The sequence below is a fragment of the Podarcis gaigeae genome (genome assembly GCF_964106915.1).
Source record: "Podarcis gaigeae genome assembly, chromosome: 15".
Classification (NCBI taxonomy): Eukaryota; Metazoa; Chordata; class Lepidosauria; order Squamata; family Lacertidae; genus Podarcis; species Podarcis gaigeae.
The window spans coordinates 45,323,458-45,343,575 of NC_139692.1; the positions used below are offsets into that span (position 1 = coordinate 45,323,458).

Genomic DNA, 20,118 nt, shown 5'->3' on the forward strand with positions numbered 1-20,118 from the left:
AAATAAAAAGACACATTCTACTCATGTAAAAACACACTGATTCCCAAACTGTGTGCGGGCCGGATGTAGAAGGCGATTGGGCCGGATCCGGCCCCTGGGCCTTAGTTTGCCTACCCATGGCTTATAGCCTCTCCTGGCTGTCAATGCCCCCCACCACCACTGCAAATTGAATCCCTGATCTGGACCTTGTGCAGAGTAGAAATGAGTGCTCTCCACCACAAGAAAAAGTTCCAAAAAGTTTTACTGCAAAACAGTCTTAAACTAGTTACAAAACAGAAACGCAAAGTAACGCATTGCTCTAAACAAACTAGCAATGGGGTCAGTCTTCTTTAATTCAGTCCAGGATCTATCCACTCTCCGATCTCAGAGGGAGCTCCTAAACAACTTCCTTGTTCAACACTGCCGCTGCTGCTGGTGGTTCCATCTCTTGCTGCGACGCCAACACTCAGCATGCTCACCGAGCCTCTCCTTGCCGCATTTACCTAGAGTGTAACCTCCTGCCTGATGCAAAGCTCTCTGCAGAGCATCTTAAATACAATGCATTCAAACATAGGCTTGATTAAACTGATATATTTAACACCCCCCTCCTTCCCCACAGGTGTGCATGGAGTACCTGAAGGACACCAACATGCTCTTCATCGGGGGGCTGCTGGTGGCCATCGCGGTGGAGCACTGGAACCTGCACAAGCGCATCGCCCTCCGCGTCCTGCTGCTCATCGGGGTCCGGCCAGGCCTGTGAGTCATGCTGCCTGGAGAGAGGGAATGAGGAAGGGGGGGCAGGCTCTGGAGGCGGCCCAGAGTCAGGGCTCCCCACCTGCTTTGCATGGTTCAATCCCTAGTGGCGTCACCATCTCGGGCCGGGAGAAATCGCCCCTGCCTCTAAGTCCCTGAAGAGCTGCTGCCAGCCAGTGCAAGAAGCGCCATGCCTGACTCAGCATAAGGCAGTTTCCTTCCTATTTAAATCAACCCTGAGTTCAGATCCACAGGGAATGGAATTTTGCCTTTCTTGTATGAGGAGAGCTGTGGCTCAGCAGGAGAGCATCTGCTTTGAATGCAGAAGGCCCCCCTGGTTTGATCCCTAGTAGCATCTCCGGCCTCCCAGTCCAAAACCCTGGAGAGCTGCTACCAGTCAGTGCAGGAAATCCCAAGCTAGTTGGGCTGACTCGGCATAAGCCAGCTCCCTCTGCTCCATAGCTTGGTGGCAGAGCAGCTGCTTTGCATGCAGAAGGTCCAAGGTCAACCCCCATCCTCCCCAGGTAGAAAAGCCCCTTGGAGTGTTTGCTGCCAGCCAGTGCAGACAACACTGAGCTGGCTGAGCCAAGTTCCCAAGTTCTCTTTAAACTGGCTCTTAATTCAGAGCCATCGGGGACGCAGGTGGCGCTGTGGGTTAAAGCCTCAGCGCCTAGGACTTGCCGATCGAAAGGTCGGCAGTTCGAATCCCCGCAGCGGGGTGCGCTCCCGCTGCTCGGTCCCAGCCCCTGCCAACCTAGCAGTTCGAAAGCACCTCCGGGTGCAAGTAGATAAATAGGGACCGCTTACCAGCGGGAAGGTAAACGGCGTTTCCGTATGCGGCTCTGGCTTGCCAGAGCAGCGATGTCACGCTGGCCACGTGACCCGGAAGTGTCTCCGGACAGCGCTGGCCCCCGGCCTCTTGAGTGAGATGGGCGCACAACCCCAGAGTCTGTCAAGACTGGCCCGTACGGGCAGGGGTACCTTTACCTTTACCTTTAATTCAGAGCCATGAGGACTGGCACCCTGCTTTATTCTTAATGTCAGAGACCAGACTGAGGATTACAGCTCTGAGGAGGAATAGTGGGAAACTCCCCCTCTTTTTGCTCCTGGCCAGGATCCTGAAGCTGCCCAGGAACAGCGGAGCAGCATAGATTTAGAGCATGGGTAGGCAAACTAAGGCCTGGGGGCCGGATGCGGCCCAATTGCCTTCTAAATGCGGCCTGCGGACAGTCTGGGAATCAGCGATTATCCAGGGATTATCACTCAGGCAGAGGGGCTGCTGAGTAGCTGAGCTACCCTGTCTATATGAATTTCTGAAGTTTTCCCAGTGAGCCAGTACATAGATACATTTATCAGTGAATTCTTACATTTGGTATCGTGCAGCAAAGGCCCTTTGAATAGAAAGGAAGGAACTGTGATGAAGTGTTTTGTGGGGACAAATCACAAAAGTCACAAAGGCGATTGTGCTGGTTTTGGTAGTGGGCTGCATGTGTGTGATATCTGCTGGAGGGGCAACCCCCCCCCCCAACCTATACATAAATTCCTGCAACAGACTCTAATGGCTTTGTTCTGCTGATGCACGGCCAAGGCTGGGGAGGGAGCCATTTCTCCAAAGCCCGACACTTAAGGGCCATGGCAGGCGGCCCCTTGGCCTCCACCGTCCAGCATCCCCAAGGAGGGCTGAGCCGCCCTGCTCTGGTGGCAAGAGGAGCTGAGTGCCAGCCTTCTGCCCACCCCATCTCAGACGAGGTCTCCATCCATGGCAGGTGTTGTAAACAAAAATTGCCCTTTTCCCTTATGGGGTATCCAAGAGCCCATATAGAGTCCTTACATAGGTTCCCTATTGGTAGGAGAAAATAACAGAGGCCAGCCAGAGAATATTGAGAAGCAAAGCAGCTAGTGAGCCTGATCTTTATTGATCTGTTGCAACAGGGTGCTCCCCTCACCCGCACCCAGAACAATGGCGCTCAAGGCCTTATATAGACATTTTAAATTGCCCACCCTGGAGCTCAAGACCACCCCTCCATACATCATACCTACATCACAGAAAGGGGTGTACCTCAAGACCACCCCCCAGATACATCACAGAAAGGGTGGTCTACAACAGAAATCTGAGTGTGTTGTTTATCTCCTGTCTGGCAGACTACCTATTAATGGTCACTTGATTGGATACCCTGGGGAGCCTGGCCAGTCTTTTGTAATGATAAATACTTAATTCCTGGGCCAGGCCACAGGCTCACACACTATTCAAACACAGACATACCCTTAAGACAGGATTTGTGAAGGAAAAGACAATGGGGAGGCTTTTCTACTTTGACCTTGCAGAGAAAACATTTGGTCAGTTTGGGACAGTTTGGGAATAAAAAATGGTTCCAGGTTGGCCTTCCTGTGCTGATCTATGTAAGTGCTTGGTTGGTACACTTATGAACATTTAACATCTATCTAAGACCTCAAAATTCCTATCACACAGGCTCCTGATGGGCTTCATGGGCGTCACCGCCTTCCTCTCCATGTGGATCAGCAACACGGCCACCACCGCCATGATGGTCCCCATCGCCCAGGCCGTCCTGGAGCAGCTTCACAGATCTGAGCTGGAGCGGCTGCAGGCCAAGGAGGCCGTGGCCAAGAAGGGGACCGTCAATGGAGGCTTTGAGCTGCAGGAGACCGTCCACCAGCATGGTAGGTTCGGGTTCAGGACCGTGACTCAGCCCTCCTTCCTCTGAAGCCACCGGAAGGACGTCAGAAGAGCCCCGGAGAAGGATCAGGCCAAAGGGGGAACATCTAGGCCGGCATCCGGCGCTCTCCAGCTGTCGCTCCCCATTGTCTGGTATTCAGAGGTAGACTGTTCCTGGGCATGGAGGCTCTGCGATTGCAATGGAGCTCTGTAAGAAGAGCTGGATTGGGCCATAGGGAGCCTGTCTAGTCCAGCCTCCTCTTCTCACAGGGACCAACCAAAAGAGAAGCCCCCATGCAGAATCTGAGCTCCAGAGCTCCCTCCTCTCCTGTGGTTCTAGCAATTCGCCTCCGGAAGCATTGCTGTTTAGGGAAGCTTTTAATGTTTAATAGACTATTGTACAGTGGTACCTCGGGTTACATACGCTTCAGGTTACATACGCTTCAGGTTACAGACTCCACTAACCCAGAAATAGTGCTTCAGGTTAAGAACTTTGCTTCAGGATAAGAACAGAAATCATGCTCCGGCGGTGCGGCAGCAGCAGGAGGCCCATTAGCTAAAGGGTGCTTCAGGTTAAGAACAGTTTCAGGTTAAGTATGGACCTCCGGAACAAATCAAGTACTTAACCTGAGGTACCACTGTATTTTAATATACTGTTGGGAGCTGCCCAGAGTGGCTGGGGAAACCCAGCCGGATGGGCGGGGTATAAATAAATAAATAAATAAATAAATAAATAAATAAATGATGATGATGATGATGATGATGATTAAATACCAGGTCCATCTGGCTGGGTTGCTCCAGCCACTCTGGGTGGCTTCCAACACACACACACACACACACACACACACACACTAAAAATCAAACATTAAGAGTAACAATCAGATCCTATATAAAAAGTCACGATAACTTTAAAATAAACAACTTATACCACAAATCATACAAAACGATGTAAAAAGGTTAAATGAAGAAAGAAGGTCCTCACCCAGTGCTCCAACCACTAGGCTACCGCTGCCTCTCCCCCAACCTTGCTTGGGCCAGCCTTACTGCCCCTCTCTCCCCCTCACCAACCCCTCTCTCGCCTCCCGCAGTGAACGGACACGTCGTGACTGTGGAGAAGGAGAAAGTATCCCAGGAGCAGCAGCAGCTGGAGAAGAAGCACCTGACCTTGTGCAAAGGAATGAGCCTTGCGGTGTGTTACGCGGCCAGCATTGGGGGAATCGCCACCCTGACGGGGACCACGCCCAACCTGGTGATGAAGGGGCAGATGGACGAGTGAGTACCGAGTCAGGCTCTGGCCCTGGGGGAGGATAGTCTGGCTTCCTTAGGGCCCGGGACCTTTAAACAATGGTTGTTCATGGACCTTAAGGTCCTCTGCGGGGCAGACCAGTACATAGCTGTCAACCGTCCCTTATTTGGCGGGAAAGTCCCCTATCCCAGAGCCGTGTCCCGATGCTGTCCCTTATTGATGATGTCCCTTAAATTTCCCGGGTTTCAAAGTAAGCAGCTCCTCTCCCTCCCTCCCTGCTGGCCAGGGAGGAGGGAGGTTCCAACTGTGTTGCTTGGCTGCATTGCTCACCCAATAAGGAGTCTGAGAACGACTGGGGGGTGGAGCTTTCATGCCTTGTGCCGATCAAATCAGCCGCGTTGCCTGGGGACTCGCCTTTGCTCAGCGCTTCCCAGCGAAGAGGTGACGGTGGTTTTCCTTGCTGCATCCCCTTTGCCGGGTTGCTGCGCTGTGGGAACCACCACTTGAGGCTTTGTTTGGCTGCTGGCTGGGCTTTCTGCCTTTGGCTCAGAGGGGCTCAGAAGTCGAACATACCTGTGTTCGGAAAATCCCTTATTTTGGCTGCTGATCCCTTATTTTCGAGGCTGCTGGTCCCTTATTTTCAAATCTGTAAGTTGACAGCTATGGACCAGGAGAGGCGGTCCCGTAAATACGAGGGCCCTAAGCCACAAAGGGCTTTAAAGGTCAAGACCAGCACCTCTTGTGTGTGGGGGGGGGGCTTCCGATTCTATGACCCCCATTTGTTCTCTGCTTGAGCCACACTCATGAGGAGAAGGAAGAGTCCCTGACTCAGAACCAGGGAGGAATGAGAATCTATCCATTTCAGCTTCTCGTTCTTCTTCACATGGTTGTACTGGTTTGGTTAAAGAGAGGTTGGATAATCGCCTGTCAGGGAATGTTTAGCTTTCCATGTATAGAATTGTTTTCTACACATCCCCCAAGTATTTCTGCACTGCCCCACCAAGAAGTATCGAAGCAGCGTGCAATTTTATTAACTGCGATTCCTGCGTTGCAGGGATTGGGCGAGATCACCCATGGGATCCCTTCCAAATCCACTGTGCTATTATTCCTCCACATTTTGCGACGCGATTCGACAACCGAACAAAATGCACCCACTGCGGGGAGGGGGAAAGTGTGAAATACTTAAAATGCACGAGGTTAACGACATGCATTGCAGACCCACTTCCAAGCCAACGCCGCTCGCATTTCACGGCTCCCCTTTCTCCTCGCCAGCCTCTTCCCCGACAACGGCAACGTAGTCAACTTTGCCTCGTGGTTCAGCTTCGCCTTCCCCACCATGGTGGTCCTCCTGATCCTCTCCTGGGTCTGGCTGCTGCTGCTCTTCCTGGGCGTGGAGTAAGTTGAGACCCACGGGTGATGATGCGGTGGGAAGGTGGGTGGGAGACTCGTGCAGGTGTTAATGGAGAAATCTGAGGACTCCCTTGGACAAAAAACAAGGACACCAGCCAGGAATACCAGAGCAAAACAGCAGTCAGTCGGCTTGGTCTTGATTGAAGACTGTCGTGAGAGGACTCCCACCTGCCACCAGGTGGAACAAGCCCCAAACCAAAGAGCCCCCCAACTTTTATTAGCTGCTAATCCCCATGTTACACCCCCCCAAACTACATCATGGTTACATCATGAAAGGGGAGGCCTGGTGGCAGCAATCTGAGCATCCTGGACCCTGCCCCATGGTTCTCCTTGCCCTCCACCAAACATCCATCAAGTGGAACAAAAGAGATATTTACATTTCCCTGTTTCCCAGCCAAGTTCATCCCACCCTTTTGTCTTCATCTGGGTTTGGTATTTCTGGAATGGCTACCTGTCTGGCACTCAGGTATCAGGATGCCAGGGATTATCACTCAGGTAGAGGGGCTGCTGAGTAGCTGAGCTCACCTGTCTATAGGAATTTCTGAAATTTTCCCAGTGAGCCAGTACATAGATACATTTATCAGTGAATTTGTACCTTTGGTGTCGTGCCGCAAAGGCCCTTTGAATAGATATGAAGGAACTGTGATGAAGTGTTTTGTGGGGACAAATCACAAAAGTCACAAAAGTGATTGTGCTGATTTTTGTAGTGGGCTGCATGTGCATGATATCTGCTGGAGGGGCAACCCCCCCAACCTATACATAAATTCCTGCAGCACAGGAGAGACCCACATGGAAGAGGGTCACTCCTGTCTCTCCACCCAAGACCAGCATGTAAAAAAGCAGGCAAAGTTCTAGTCCTTATGCCTTATGCAGAGTCAGACCATGGGCCCATTGACCTCAGGGCTGCCTGCACTGACTGGCAGCTGTGGCTTGCCAGAGTTTCAGGCTAGGGAGTCTCTCCCGGCCCTACGCAGAGATGACATCGGAGGTTGAGCCTTCTGCATGCAATACAGTGGCTCTGTCCCTCAGCTACGGACTTTTGCAGTGGAGCTGGTGTAAGGCAATTTCCTGTGATCCTAAGTCAGGTTGGGGTAGGGAGTGAGTCTGAGGCCCCCAAGGAGTTGCTGCCAGCCAGAGCAGACAATGCAAGGCTAAGTGAGCAAAGAGTCTGAGTGGGTCTAAGGTAGCTGCTGAGGTCCATATGTTTGGCCCAGTGACACCCACTCTGCCCAGCTGGCTAGGTCTTCTTTTAGGGACTGGTCACAAGGCATTTTGCGATACTCAGTGTTGGAGAGACACTAAGCTCTGCCAGCCAGGCACCAGCTCATGGCTATCTATCATCTATCTATCTATCTATCTATCTATCTATCTATCTATCTATCTATCATCTATCATCTATCTATCTATCTATCTATCTATCTATCTATCTATCTCTCTCTCTCTCTCTCTCTCTCTCTCTATCTATATCTATCTATCTATCTATCTATCTATCTATCTATCTATCTATCTATCTATCTATCATCTATCTATATCTATCTATCTATCTATCTATCTATCTATCTATCTATCTATCTATCATCTATCATCTATCTATATCTATCTATCTATCTATCTATCTATCTATCTATCATCTATCTATATCTATCTATCTATATCTATCTATCTAATCTATCTATCTCTATCTATCTATCTATCTATCTATCATCTATCTATCAATCATCTATCTATCTATCTATCTATCTATCTATATCGCTCGCTCTCTCTATCTATATCTATCTATCTATCATCTATCTATCTATCTATCTATCTATCTATCTATCTATCTATATCATCTATCTATCTATCTATCATCTATCTATCTATCTATCTATCTATCTATCTATCTATCTATCTCTATCTATCTATCTATCTATCTATCTATCTATCTATCTATCTATCATCTATCTATCTATCATCTATCTATCTATCTATCATCTATCTATCTATCTATCTATCTATCATCATCATCATCATCATCTCAGTGCTCTCATAAAATTTATACTCTCTTTGATAGCAAAAGAAAACCTCAAGATTCACCTAAAACTTTCAATAAGTGAAAGTAATAATAGACTAAAAGCAGATTAAAACTTGCGTCAGATTTCTAAGCATCTGGACAGGCTTCTAAATGAAATTGTCTTGAACAGGAACCGAAAATGTACAGTGAAGACGTCTGCTGGATATCAATAGGCAGGGAGTTCCAAAGTGCAGCCACACTAAAAGGGCAATTTATTTCAAATGCGGAACAGGGAATTATGTGGCCCGAATCACAACGCAGATCGAAGCGGCCAAACAGGAGTACATGGGTTCAGGTCAACTGGCAGGTCAAGTGGCCCCAAGTTGTGAAAAGGGTTTGCACCCATATAGGAACACCTTGAACTTGGTCCATGATGAGCAGCCTGCTCAGATCTCAAATCTCACTGCCATCAGCAATTATGCTGCAGCATCCAGCACTAAATGCAGCTTCCGGATCGAGCTTGAGGAGAGTCCTACATGGAGCGCATTGCAGCAATCCAATGACTGTGGCAATTTTTTTGTGGCCGGAGCTGCGCTTGGTCAAAGGCACTTCTGGCCGCGGAGGCTCCCTGAGTCTCTAGGGATGGAGCTGGACCCAGAAGCAGGGAACGGCCCCTCTGAAATGGGGTTTGCCCCCCAGGGGAACCACGACCCCCCCGTCTTATTTCTCTCTTCCTTTCCAGCTTCCGGAAGAACTTTGGGTGCGGCACCAATGATTCGGAGAAGGGAGGCTCTCGGATGGCCTACCGCATCATCAAGAACCAGCACCAGGCGCTGGGGCCCATGAAGTTCTCTGAAATCACCGTGCTGGTCCTCTTCATCATCCTGGTGCTCCTCTGGTTCACCCGGGAGCCGGGCTTCATGCCGGGATGGGCGAGTGCCGCCTTCACCTGGGACGGGAAGAGGTGAGAGAGGGGCACACCTTCGCTGCTCCTTCCTGTCCTGTCCTGGAAATGTCCTGCCTGCTGGTGGGTTTCCCTTGGGGGCACCTGGTTGGCCACAGTGAGAGCAGGAAACTGGGCTAGAGGGGGCCCTTTTGCAGCTAGGCTCTTTTTATAGAACCTCCAGCTCCAGAGGCAGTCTATCTGGTCCCCCAGGTTCTATGGGGCATTTCACCGCTGTGAGAGTAGAAGGCTGGGCTAGATGGGCTCCCTCTGGCCCGATTCGGCCTCAGCCAGACTCGTCTTCTGATCCTCGCCTGCAATGCCCATCCTTTCCCCCCTCAGCTACGTCACCGATGCCACGGTCGTTATCTTCATTTCAATGCTGCTGTTCCTCATCCCCTCGGAGGTGCCCAGATGCGGCTTCCGGAGCCGCACCCCACCAGGAGGTGAGCAATGCTGCCCCCATGCTGCCCCCCCTAACTTGCAAGTGGTTCACAGAATTGCAGAGGTGGGAGGGATCCCCCCAAAGGCCATCTAGTCCAGCCCCAAGGGCTCACAGACCCTTTGCTTTGCAGGGCAGATCCGGGTGACCCCGGCCCTCCTGGACTGGTCAACCGTTAATCAGAAGATGCCCTGGAACATCGTCATCCTCTTGGGAGGAGGCTTTGCCTTGGCCAAAGGCAGTGAGGTGATCCCCCTTGGGCTGCTGCTATTGTTATTGTTGTTGTTGTTGTTGTTGTTGAGTCGTTTAGTCGTGTCTGCCTCTTCGTGACCCCCTGGACCAGAGCATGCCAGGCCCTCCTGTCTTCTACTGCCTCCCGCAGTTTGGTCAGACTCATGCTGGTAGCTTCAAGAACACTGTCCCACCACCTCGTCCTCTGTCGTCCCCTTCTCCTTCTGCCCTCCATCTTTCCCAATATCAGGGTCTTTTCCAGGGAGTCTTCTCTTCTCATGAGGTGGCCAAAGTACTGGAGCCTCAGCTTCAGGATCTGTTGTTGTTGTTGCATTTTCTGGGGAGACGCAGGGGTACACATACCCCTAAACATTTTGTGAACCTTTGTACTTTTGTCCGCTTATTGTACAGTGATACCTTGGTTTACAACCATAATCTGTTCCGGAGGTCCGGTTGTAAACCAAAACAGGTTGTAACCCAAGGCGCGCTTTTGCCAACAGGGCCTCCAAATTTTTTTTGTGTAATAATAATAATAATAATAATAATAATAATAATAATGGGTTGCAATAATAAAAAAGGGACACACACTTCAGGGTTTGACGTTGTTGCAATCCAAAACAGTTGTAATCCAAAACGGTTGCAAACCGAGGTACCACTGTATTTATTTTCCCCGATTTGAACTATAAAATGATTATTTTGTTGAGTCAAAATGAGAGTACCCCTAAACATTTTTTAAGAAAAAAAGCACTGATGATGGTGGTGATTTTTTCTCCTCCCCCCTCATTAAATCTCCACAATACCCAGTGAGGTGAGGTAGGCTGAGCGGGAGAGGGACTGAGTGAGCTTTATATCCAAGAGGGGGATTTGAACCCTGATCTCTCCCTGGTTCCTAGTCTGATGCTCTAACCACTACACCGCCACCGTCTCTCGCTTTCCCACGAGGTCCCACTGAGATGGGTGAGTGACCTGACTCAGATCAACATCAGCAATGACTCATCCAAAGCACCAGGGGGCGCCCAAGCAGCGCTGAACTGGCACGAGCTGCCATTCAAGGGATGAATGACGTGGCTGCTCTATTATCCCCTGGGAAGCTCAATTGCAACAATATTATTTTAGGAGCCCACCCTATACTTGGGGCTGCAAGTTGCTCTGAAGTCTTTTTAATGCTGCGGGTTTTTTTAATTACTGCAAGACACCGCACAACCTTATCATGATGGGTGGTTAAGAAATAAGAATACGAAATAAAAATCATAAAACAGGAGAGTTGGAAGGGACCTCCAGGGTGCACCCCCAACCCAACAGGAAAATACTGGGTGCACCCCCAACCCAACAGGAAAATTTCGGAGCGCAACACAGGGGTGCTCCAGGGTTCCAGACAGAGACAAATATATCACGCTATTCTAGGCTGCATCAGCAGAAGCAATAGGGAAGCCTTAGTCCTGCTCTCTTCTGCCTTGGTCAGACCACATCTGGAATTTGTTGTTGTTCTTTAGTTGTTTAGTTGTGTCTGACTCTTTATGACCCCCTGGACCAGAGCACGCCAGGCACTCCTGTCTTCCACTGCCTCCCACAGTTTGGTCAAACTCATGCTGGTAGCTTCAAGAACACTGTCCCACCATCTCCTCCTCTGTCGTCCGCTTCTCCTTGTGCCCTCCATCTTTCCCAACATCAGGGTCTTTTCCAGGGAGTCTTCCCTTCTCATGAGGTGGCCAAAGTCTTGGAGCCTCAGCTTCAGGATCTGTCCTTCCAGTGAGCACTCAGGGTTGATTTCCTTCAGTATGGAGAGGTTTGATCTTCTTGCAGTCCATGGGACTCTCAAGAGTCTCCTCCAGCACCAGAATTCAAAAGCATCAATTTTTCGGCGATCAGCCTTCTTTATGGTCCAGCTCTCACTTCCATACATCACTACTGGGTCTAGTCCTCCAGGGTCTAATCCTGCCCATACAGGAATCTCAGCTGAAGCGGATTTGGGGAGCCGCGTTTGTGTGAGAAGCCAGGGTCTGTGCCCCTCTGTCTGGTCCTCCATCAATGGCACCCCCCCTTGTCCTTTTTCCTTCCAGGCGTCTGGTCTGTCCAAATGGCTCGGGAGCAAGCTGACCCCCCTAGAGAGCATCCCTCACCCAGCCATCGCCTTTGTGCTCTGCCTGCTGGTTGCCGTCTTCACCGAGTGCACCAGCAACGTGGCCACCACCACGCTCTTCCTGCCCATCCTGGCTTCCATGGTAAGCGTGGCAAAAAGGAAGGGCACAGAGGAGGAGAGGACTATGAGTGGCAACAGGGTCTGTGCTGTCCCTCCATAGCTGGAGGCCACAATGCTTCTGAATGCCAGTGGCTAGAGAGCACAAGAGGGAAGAATTGCTCGGATCCTGCTTGTGGGTTTCCCGTTGGGGCCTCTGCTCGGTCCCTGTGAGGACAGGAGGCTGGACTAGACGGGTCCTTTAGGGCCTGATCCAGCTCTTCTTATGGAAGTCTCTTGTGATAGCAGAACCTCCATGCCCAGGGACAGTCTACCTCTGAATCTCAGACAGTGGGGAATGACAGCTGGAGAGTTCCTGCTGCTTGTGGGCTTCTTGGGCCCTCCTTGGCCTGATCCAGCCAGACACCCCCCCCCATCTCCTCCTGCCTTTTGCTGCCCCCAGGCCCAGGCCATCTGCCTCAACCCCCTCTACGTGATGCTGCCTTGCACCCTCTCCGCCTCGCTGGCCTTCATGCTCCCAGTGGCCACCCCTCCCAACGCCATCGTCTTCTCCTACGGGCAGCTGCACGTCATAGACATGGTGAGTGAGGGGCACGCCCTTGTAATAGTAATAATAATAATAATAATAATAATAATAATAATAGTAATAATAGTAATAATAATAAAAAATTATTTATACTCCGCCCTCCCCAGCCAAGACCAGGCTCAGGGCAGCTAACACCAGATATAAAACAAATTGATTGAAATACAACTTAAAAACGAGATTAAAACATTCAAACATTCAAACATTAAAATGCAGTGGAAACTCAAATAAAAAACTTTTTTGGGGATAAAAACGTCAAGTCTTCACCAAGGCTAACTATCCAGACTGGTCCTACATGGGCCAGAAAAAGCCAGGGAAGTCCCCAAATAGGAGTTCCGCCACAGAAGGAAAAAGGGGAAGAGGATCAAGTTGATTCCAAGCCAAAGGCCAGGCAGAACAACTCTGTCTTGCAGGCCCTGCGGAAAGAAATCAGATCCCGCAGGGCCCTGGTCTCATGAGACAGAGCATCCCACCAGGCCGGAGCCAGTGTTGAAAAGGCCCTGGCCCTGGTTGAGGCTAATCTGACTTCCTTAGGGCCTGGGACCTCTAGGGTGTTGCTGTTTTTGGGCCTTAAGGTGGGGCATACTGGGAGAGGCGATCCCGTAGGTACGAGGGTCCTAGGCCGTGTAGGGTTGGAAGGGACCCTCTGGGGTCATCTAATCCAGCCCCCGCAAAGCCAGTGTCATCACCTCGGGCTCTGCCCATCCAGGAGCTTCCTTGGGCAGGGGGTGGCAGAGAGATGGGTGGTTGTCAACTCCAGCACCCCCCAGTGGCCCCTCCTGCAGTGGCGCCCGGTTGCCTATTCGGACTGGTGGGGAGGATGGCAGAGGCCAGCAGTGGGTGGAGCTAAGGCCAACGAGAGGCGGAGCCAACTCATTCCAGCTTTGCCCCCCCCCCCATCCTCCTGCGAAGAGGAAGGTGGAGGAAGTACAGTGATATCTCAAGGCACATCTAGGACGGCTGCTCTTTCTGGGGCAAGGGGGATAGAGCCCCTGCTTGGCATGCAGAAGGCCCCTTTCGTGAAACCCTGACAAGCTGCTGCCAGTCAGTGCAGGCAGAACTGAGCTGGAATCTGCCTGCCTCGCTCTACGGCCTCTTCTGGCATCCTGATCTCCTCTCTTTGTGTCCTCAGGTCAAAGCCGGCTGCATGCTGAACTTACTGGGGGTCCTGACCATCACCCTGGCCATCAACACCTGGGGCTTCCCCATCTTTGACCTCCACAATTTCCCAAGTTGGGCAAACGGCACCGCAGGTCAATGCTGAGCCGGGGAAGCGACTCTCTCGCAAACGCACTTCGGACCCTCGAGCGGCAACTCCTACGCTCCGCCAAGGGGCCGGCTCGCTTGGGGGGCCGTGGAGGCGCAAACGCAGCCTTCCCAAGCCGGCAGCGGCTGTGGACGGGGCTCCCCTCCCTCCCTCGCTGGGATTTCTTCTGCCCCAGTTTTAGCACCCGTGTGGAGCTTACCAGGGGGGCACCTCACCTCACAGACCCAGCGTTGTGGGGCAGGAAAGAAATGGTCCCCCTCCCAGATCTCCACCCAGCACCATCTTCCCTGGGCAACACACCACAAGATCATAAAGTTGGGAGGGGGACACCCAGAGGCAATCTAGTCCAGCCCCCTGCAATGCAGGAATCGCTTCTCAAGAATCCCTGGCAGGCACCCGTCCAACTTCTGTTTAAAAGCCTCCAGAGAAGGAGAGTCTGCTCCCTCCTGAGGTCATGGAATTGTGGAGGAGGGAGGGTCCCCCAAAGGTCATTTAGTCCAACCCCTGCGATGCAGGTTCATTTCATCAGACGCAGAGCGCCGGCGTGTCTGGGCGTGTCTTTCTGCCGCTGGTCCTTTTTACAGGTTGCTGCCGAGTAGTTCTGTGTGAGCCACAACAGCGGGCAGGCAGAACCAAGACGCCCCCCCAACCTCCTTGTGACCCCCACCAGCCACTGGGCACCGTGGGCACCGTGCCCCGTTGGTGCCTCCCATCTTCCAAGGAGGTCGGGGCTTCCAGGCCCCCAGGAAAAACACAACAGCTCTTTTGTGCAATAAAGAAAGTGTGGGCCAAAACTGTATTGGGGTTGTTCTCATGCGTTTAAGGGTATCTGTGGATCACACACAGTCACACACATACACAGAATCTATTTAAAGTGCTTTTATCTCACTCCAGGCCAAAAAATAATAATCCATAGTACCTCACAAATATCAGTGATAACAGAGTCGCCCAGCTCAAGTTTTAGAGACCCAGCACAGAAGGAAAGAGTGTCTGGAGGGAAGAGGAAAAAAGCAAGCTCTGGCACTAGGTCTTATCTATGGTTATCAGGGCTGGATTTAGGTTTGATGAGGCCCTAAGCTACTGGAGGTAATGGGGCCCTTTATACATGTCTAGCTGTCCTTTGTCAACCACAAATTGTTGCTGTTTTTTGTGTTGAATATATGCTATATGGTTATTAGTGGACCGGGACGCAGGTGGCGCTGTGGGTTAAAGCCTCAGCGCCTAGGACTTGCCGATCGAAAGGTCGGCGGTTCGAATCCCTGCGGCGGGGTGCGCTCCCGCTGCTCGGTCCCAGCGCCTGCCAACCTAGCAGTTCGAAAGCACCTCCAGGTGCAAGTAGATAAATAGGGACCGCTTACCAGCGGGAAGGTAAACGGCGTTTCCGTGTGCGGCTCTGGCTCGCCAGAGCAGCGATGTCACGCTGGCCACGTGACCCGGAAGTGTCTCCGGACAGCGCTGGCCCCTGGCCTCTTGAGTGAGATGGGCGCACAACCCCAGAGTCTGGCAAGACTGGCCCGTATGGGCAGGGGTACCTTTACCTTTACCTTTATTAGTGGACCTAATAGGGATCTAAAGCCATTTGCACATGTTGTTGCCATGCAACCAGCCCATGCAGAATGTAGGCACCCTATAGATAGAAATGAGCAAAACAGTGATATTTTAGTGAGCAGTCGAGCAGGCAGGGCCCATTACTTACATCACAGGAGCCTACACAACACAAAACACTGTTACTGTATGTAGGTTTTATTTCATTTGTTTTTTATCTTATATTTTGGAAATGAACATCCAGGGTTTTTTTCCTTTAAATTTTTTGGGGGGCCCCAAGAGAGTGGGGCCTTAAGCTATAGTGTGTTTAGCTTATACGTAAATCTGGCACTGATGGTTATGCATAGTAGGGGGGAAAGGGGAGGGGAAACAAATATAATTATGCTGAGAAAGCAAGAGGCTGTGACTGGCCCACTGTCATCCAGCGGAAGTCACATGACCGAGTGGGGATTTGAACCCTGGTCTATCTCTCAGGTACAGTGGTACCTCGGGTTAAGTACTAACCGCATTTTTCGCTCCATAAGATGCACCTAGTTTTTAGAGGAGGAAAACAAGAAAAAAAATATTCTGAACGAAACAGTGGATGTATGATTTTTGTGGTTCATGCTGTGGTCACAGACATGTGATCTGATGGTGAATTTGGGGTGACCCAATGCAAAAAGCCTGAGGATCCATGTGGATCCGTGCTTTGTAACCACTTTTTTGCACCATTGCAGCCCCCTCCCAGGCAGCCTCCTTTATCTCTAGCGTCCCTTATCTCCCTCCCCGATCGCTTGCCCATTAGCGGCTTTGTTTCAACACTCACTTCCCTCTTTCAAAAAGAAAAGCATGATCTGTTTTTTGCCGCTGGGCAATTTGGCTCCAGGGACCACGCATTCGCTCCATAAGACGCACAGACATTTCCCCTTACTTTTTAGGAAGAAAAAAGTGTGTCTTATGGAGCGAAAAATACGGTAATTCATTTCGGAGGTCCGTTCTTAACTTGAAACTCTTCTTAACCTGAAGCACCACTTTAGCTAATGGGGCCTCCTGCTGCTGCTGCACCGCCGGAGCACGATTTCTGTTCTCATCCTGAAGCAAAGTTCTTAACCCGAGGTACTATTTCTGGGTTAGCGGAATCTGTAACCTGAAGCGTATGCAACCTGAGGTACCACTGTACTAGTCTGGCCCTCTAACCACTGCTGCATGGACCTTGCTTGCCCAGGAGGCAGTGACAGCCAACATCTCGAATGGCTTTAAAAGAGGATGGGACAAATTGATGAATGAAAAGGGCTTTTGATGGCTCCTAGCCAAAATGGCTCTGCTGTGACTTCACAGCTGGAGGCAGCGATGCTTCTGAATCCCAGCTGCTGGAAGCCAAAGAAGAAGAAGAAGAAGAGTTTGGATTTGATATCCCGCCTTTCACTCCCCTTCAGGAGTCTCAAAGCGGCTAACATTCTCCTTTCCCTTCCTCCCCCACAACAAACACTCTGTGAGGTGAGTGAGGCTGAGAGACTTCAGAGAAGTGTGACTGGCCCAAGGTCACCCAGCAGCCGCATGTGGAGGAGCAGGGAATTGAACCCGGCTCACCAGATTACGAGACTACCGCTCTGAACCACTACACCACACTGACTCTCGGAGAGGAGAGGGCTCTTGGGTTCGAATCCTGCTTGCCTGTTTCCCATGTGGATGACCATTATACTCCTACAAATCCAAAACCTGGTTGGATCAGGAATGCCTCGCTATGAAGCGCTCTTTGTTGCGAAAATACAGGAACTCTAGGTCTGCCAATCTACTCCCTTCAGAGTAGTTTGAAGCTGAACGAAATTATAAAGCTTTGATCAAAAAGAAAAAGCTTAAGGCCCAACAGGAAGAGTGGCAATATTTAATAGAGGCCTCTCGAAGGAGAGACGCAGTCACCTTTGGAAAATAGTTGCAAAAGGTTGGCAAGATTCCCCCTCCGAAGGGGAATATACCATCTCTGTTGGGGTTTGGGAGTCATACTTCCAATCCTTATACACAACTAACCAGCATCTTCAGGCTCTGTCCCGACCTCTAAGTGATCCTGGTGCTGAGTGGCCCCCGGTGTCAGCTGAAGAAGCTTGCAGGCCCATTCAGTCTCTTAAACCTGGCACAGCTCCCTGGTGCAGACAATATTTCACCCGAGCTTCTTAAGGCCGATGCAGACTGGTGGGCCCCAGTGCTTGCTGCCTTGTTCACCAGCTTGTGGGCTCCTGCTGGCCCTGTGAGGACAGGAGGCTGGACCAGGTGGGCCTTGGGCCTGATCCAGCGGGCTCTTAGGTTCTTAACTTCATAACACTATCCTCTGCTTGTGCTCCGTTTCTGAGTTGACCATCCTTAAAGTTCAGTTCTCACCCCTTTTCTTTATTAGTTTGCAATATTTTAAATCGAGTTTGCATGAAAATTCGCACAAACTTTTGTACGCCTCTCTGTTGATCTATGCATTTCTGTAGGCAGGTTTATTCAATATATTCACCCCCCCTCCCAAAGTCATCCTCCCTAATTTAATGTGTGTTTGCACATTGTTTCCCTTGAATGCATGCACTTTTATACACTATTTTTTAAAAAATCAAAAACTACTTTTGCAAAATTCAGAAAAGATGGGCCATCTGCTGATGTTCTCATATTTTACATATTTTTTCACAGCTCTGCTCAGTGCTTGTTTTTTTCTTTAAAAATTGTTTAGGAGTTCTCTCATTTGGACTAAAATAAATCATTTTATAGTTCAAAGCAGGGGAAATAAATACAATAAATGGACAAAAGTGCAAAGTTTCACAAAATGTTTAGGGGAATGCATACCCCTGCATCCCCCCCCCCCAGAAAAAAGCACTGGTTCTGCCTATATTTTAAATTTAAAACAAACACAGCTGCCCATTTTGCAGCTGCCTTCGGTCTCAGGCTTATGACTCCCCCCGCAGAGGATTTGCATGGGGAACCCGCCTCGTTCGGGAACTGCAGCTCTGAGCATCTCGGGGAACGGGCTGGGCACACGCCCTTTCTCTCCCTCCGCTCCAGGCCTGATCCTTATCGTGCGGCTGGTAAAACAAGTACCAATTTGGCAAGGTGCAGAGCATGGCAGGCGGGGAAGAGAGGCAGGTGCTTCCAAGGAGGAAACCCCAGGCATGGCTCTAGGGATCCCCCTGCCCGTTAGGATCCCAGCTGCTTCACCCCACTAGCTGGGGGGGGGGATCATGCAATTGTTGAGTTGGAAGGGGCCCCCCCAAAGGTCATCCAACCCAACCCCCCTTGAATGCAGGAATCTCAACTAAAGCATCCATGGCAGGTGGCCATAACTCACCTCTGTCATCTCTAAGCTATGGTGCAATGGTGGGGAACACCTGCCTTGAATGCAGAAGGCCCAGGGTTCAACCTCCAGGCAGGGCTAGGAAAGCCCCCACTGGCCCCTCCCAGATCCTAGTTCAACCCTCTCACCCAGCCACTGCCCCCTTGCTTCTGAAAACTCACCCCTGCCCTGTGAAAAGCGTTATTCAGAATATTCAGAACACCAATTAGCACGACCGACTAAAGAAGGTAACAACACAGTAAAATTCAAAACAGGAACCCACTGATTCCAAATCCAGTTGAAAGCTATTTAGTTCAGTTAAGTCAACCCAACTGATGAAGGTGATCCAGTGGACTACTGCAATGCGCTCTACGTGGGGCTACCTTTGAAGGTGACCCGGAAACTACAACTAATCCAGAATGAGGCAGCTAGACTGGTGACTGGGAGCGGCCGCCGAGACCACATAACACCGGTCATGAAAGACCTAAATTAGCTCCCAGTACGTTTCTGAGCACATTTCAAAGTGTTGGTGCTGACCTTGAAAGCCCTAAACGGCCTCGATCCAGTAGACCTGAAGGAGCATCTCCACCCCCATCATTCTGCCCGGACGCTGAGGTCCAGCGCCGAGGGCCTTCTGGTGGTTCCCTCATTGCGAGAAGCAAAGCTACATGAAACCAGGGAGAGGGCCTTCTTGGTAGTGGCGCCTACCCTGTGGAACGCCCTCCCACCAGATGTCAAAGAGATAAACAACCACCTGACATTCAGAAGACATCTTAAGGCAGCCCTGTTCAGGGAAGTTTTTAATGTGTAACATTTTAATGTATTTTTAATCTTTGTTGGAGCCGCCCAGAGTGGCTGGGGAAACCCAGCCAGATGGGCGGGGTACAAATAAATTATTATTATTATTATTATTATTAATTATTATTATTATTATTATTATTATTCCTGGTAATTGGCTGCCTTGGGAAAACTCAGAAATGCAAATGAACCAGGCCAAAAGACGCAGGTTTGAAAGAGACAATCAGATTTTAGATGCAAAGTGAAGAAGGTGTTTCGCTCGAGGGTCTAGCCTAGTAAATAAGTGATCCCAGCTCTCAGAGGGGGGGCCCCTCCAACACCCCTCGGCCGCCCCCTTGCCTCTTACTGCCCCCTAAGCAATCCCACTGCTGCCCACTTTGAGCACCACGGGGTGAAGCATTTGCCCAGCATGCAGAAGGACCAGGGCTCCATTACCAGGTAGGGCTGGACTGTCCCCATGGTTTGAAAGCCCCGAGAGCAGCTGCCAGTCAGTGTCGACAATACTGAGCTAGATGGACCAATGGTCTGACTCCGTATAAAGCAGCTCCCTACATTCCTATTTAAAGCAGACCAAGAGGACTAGAATCTTAGTTTATTGTTAGAGGAATGGCTGCAGCTTTGTATGCAGAAGGTTCAGTCCCTAGAGAGGGCTGGGAGTGTCCCTTTCTTGAAACCCTGGAGAGCCACTGCCTGCCAGTGCAGGCAGTGCTGAGCTAGGTGGATCCATCCATCTGACTGAGGAGCAAAGGAAACTCTCTTCCACCATTTAAACCA

At 50.6% G+C, this 20,118-nt stretch overlaps 1 protein-coding gene across 1 annotated transcript in view; it reads left to right on the forward strand.

Annotated features, from left to right (window-relative positions):
* The window catches only part of SLC13A2 (solute carrier family 13 member 2), a 28,946-nt gene extending 14,434 nt beyond the window's left edge, over nt 1-14,512 (forward strand). Inside the window, exons 3-12 of the mRNA XM_083715159.1 lie at nt 599-735; nt 3,203-3,411; nt 4,495-4,678; nt 5,925-6,047; nt 8,798-9,019; nt 9,341-9,444; nt 9,574-9,686; nt 11,732-11,893; nt 12,311-12,448; nt 13,584-14,512. Of these exons, the coding sequence (XP_083571285.1) occupies nt 599-735; nt 3,203-3,411; nt 4,495-4,678; nt 5,925-6,047; nt 8,798-9,019; nt 9,341-9,444; nt 9,574-9,686; nt 11,732-11,893; nt 12,311-12,448; nt 13,584-13,715 (1,524 nt within the window). The 3' untranslated portion in view covers nt 13,716-14,512. The remainder of the gene's footprint in view (nt 1-598; nt 736-3,202; nt 3,412-4,494; nt 4,679-5,924; nt 6,048-8,797; nt 9,020-9,340; nt 9,445-9,573; nt 9,687-11,731; nt 11,894-12,310; nt 12,449-13,583) is intronic.
* The last annotated feature ends 5,606 nt before the right edge of the window (nt 14,513-20,118 follow it).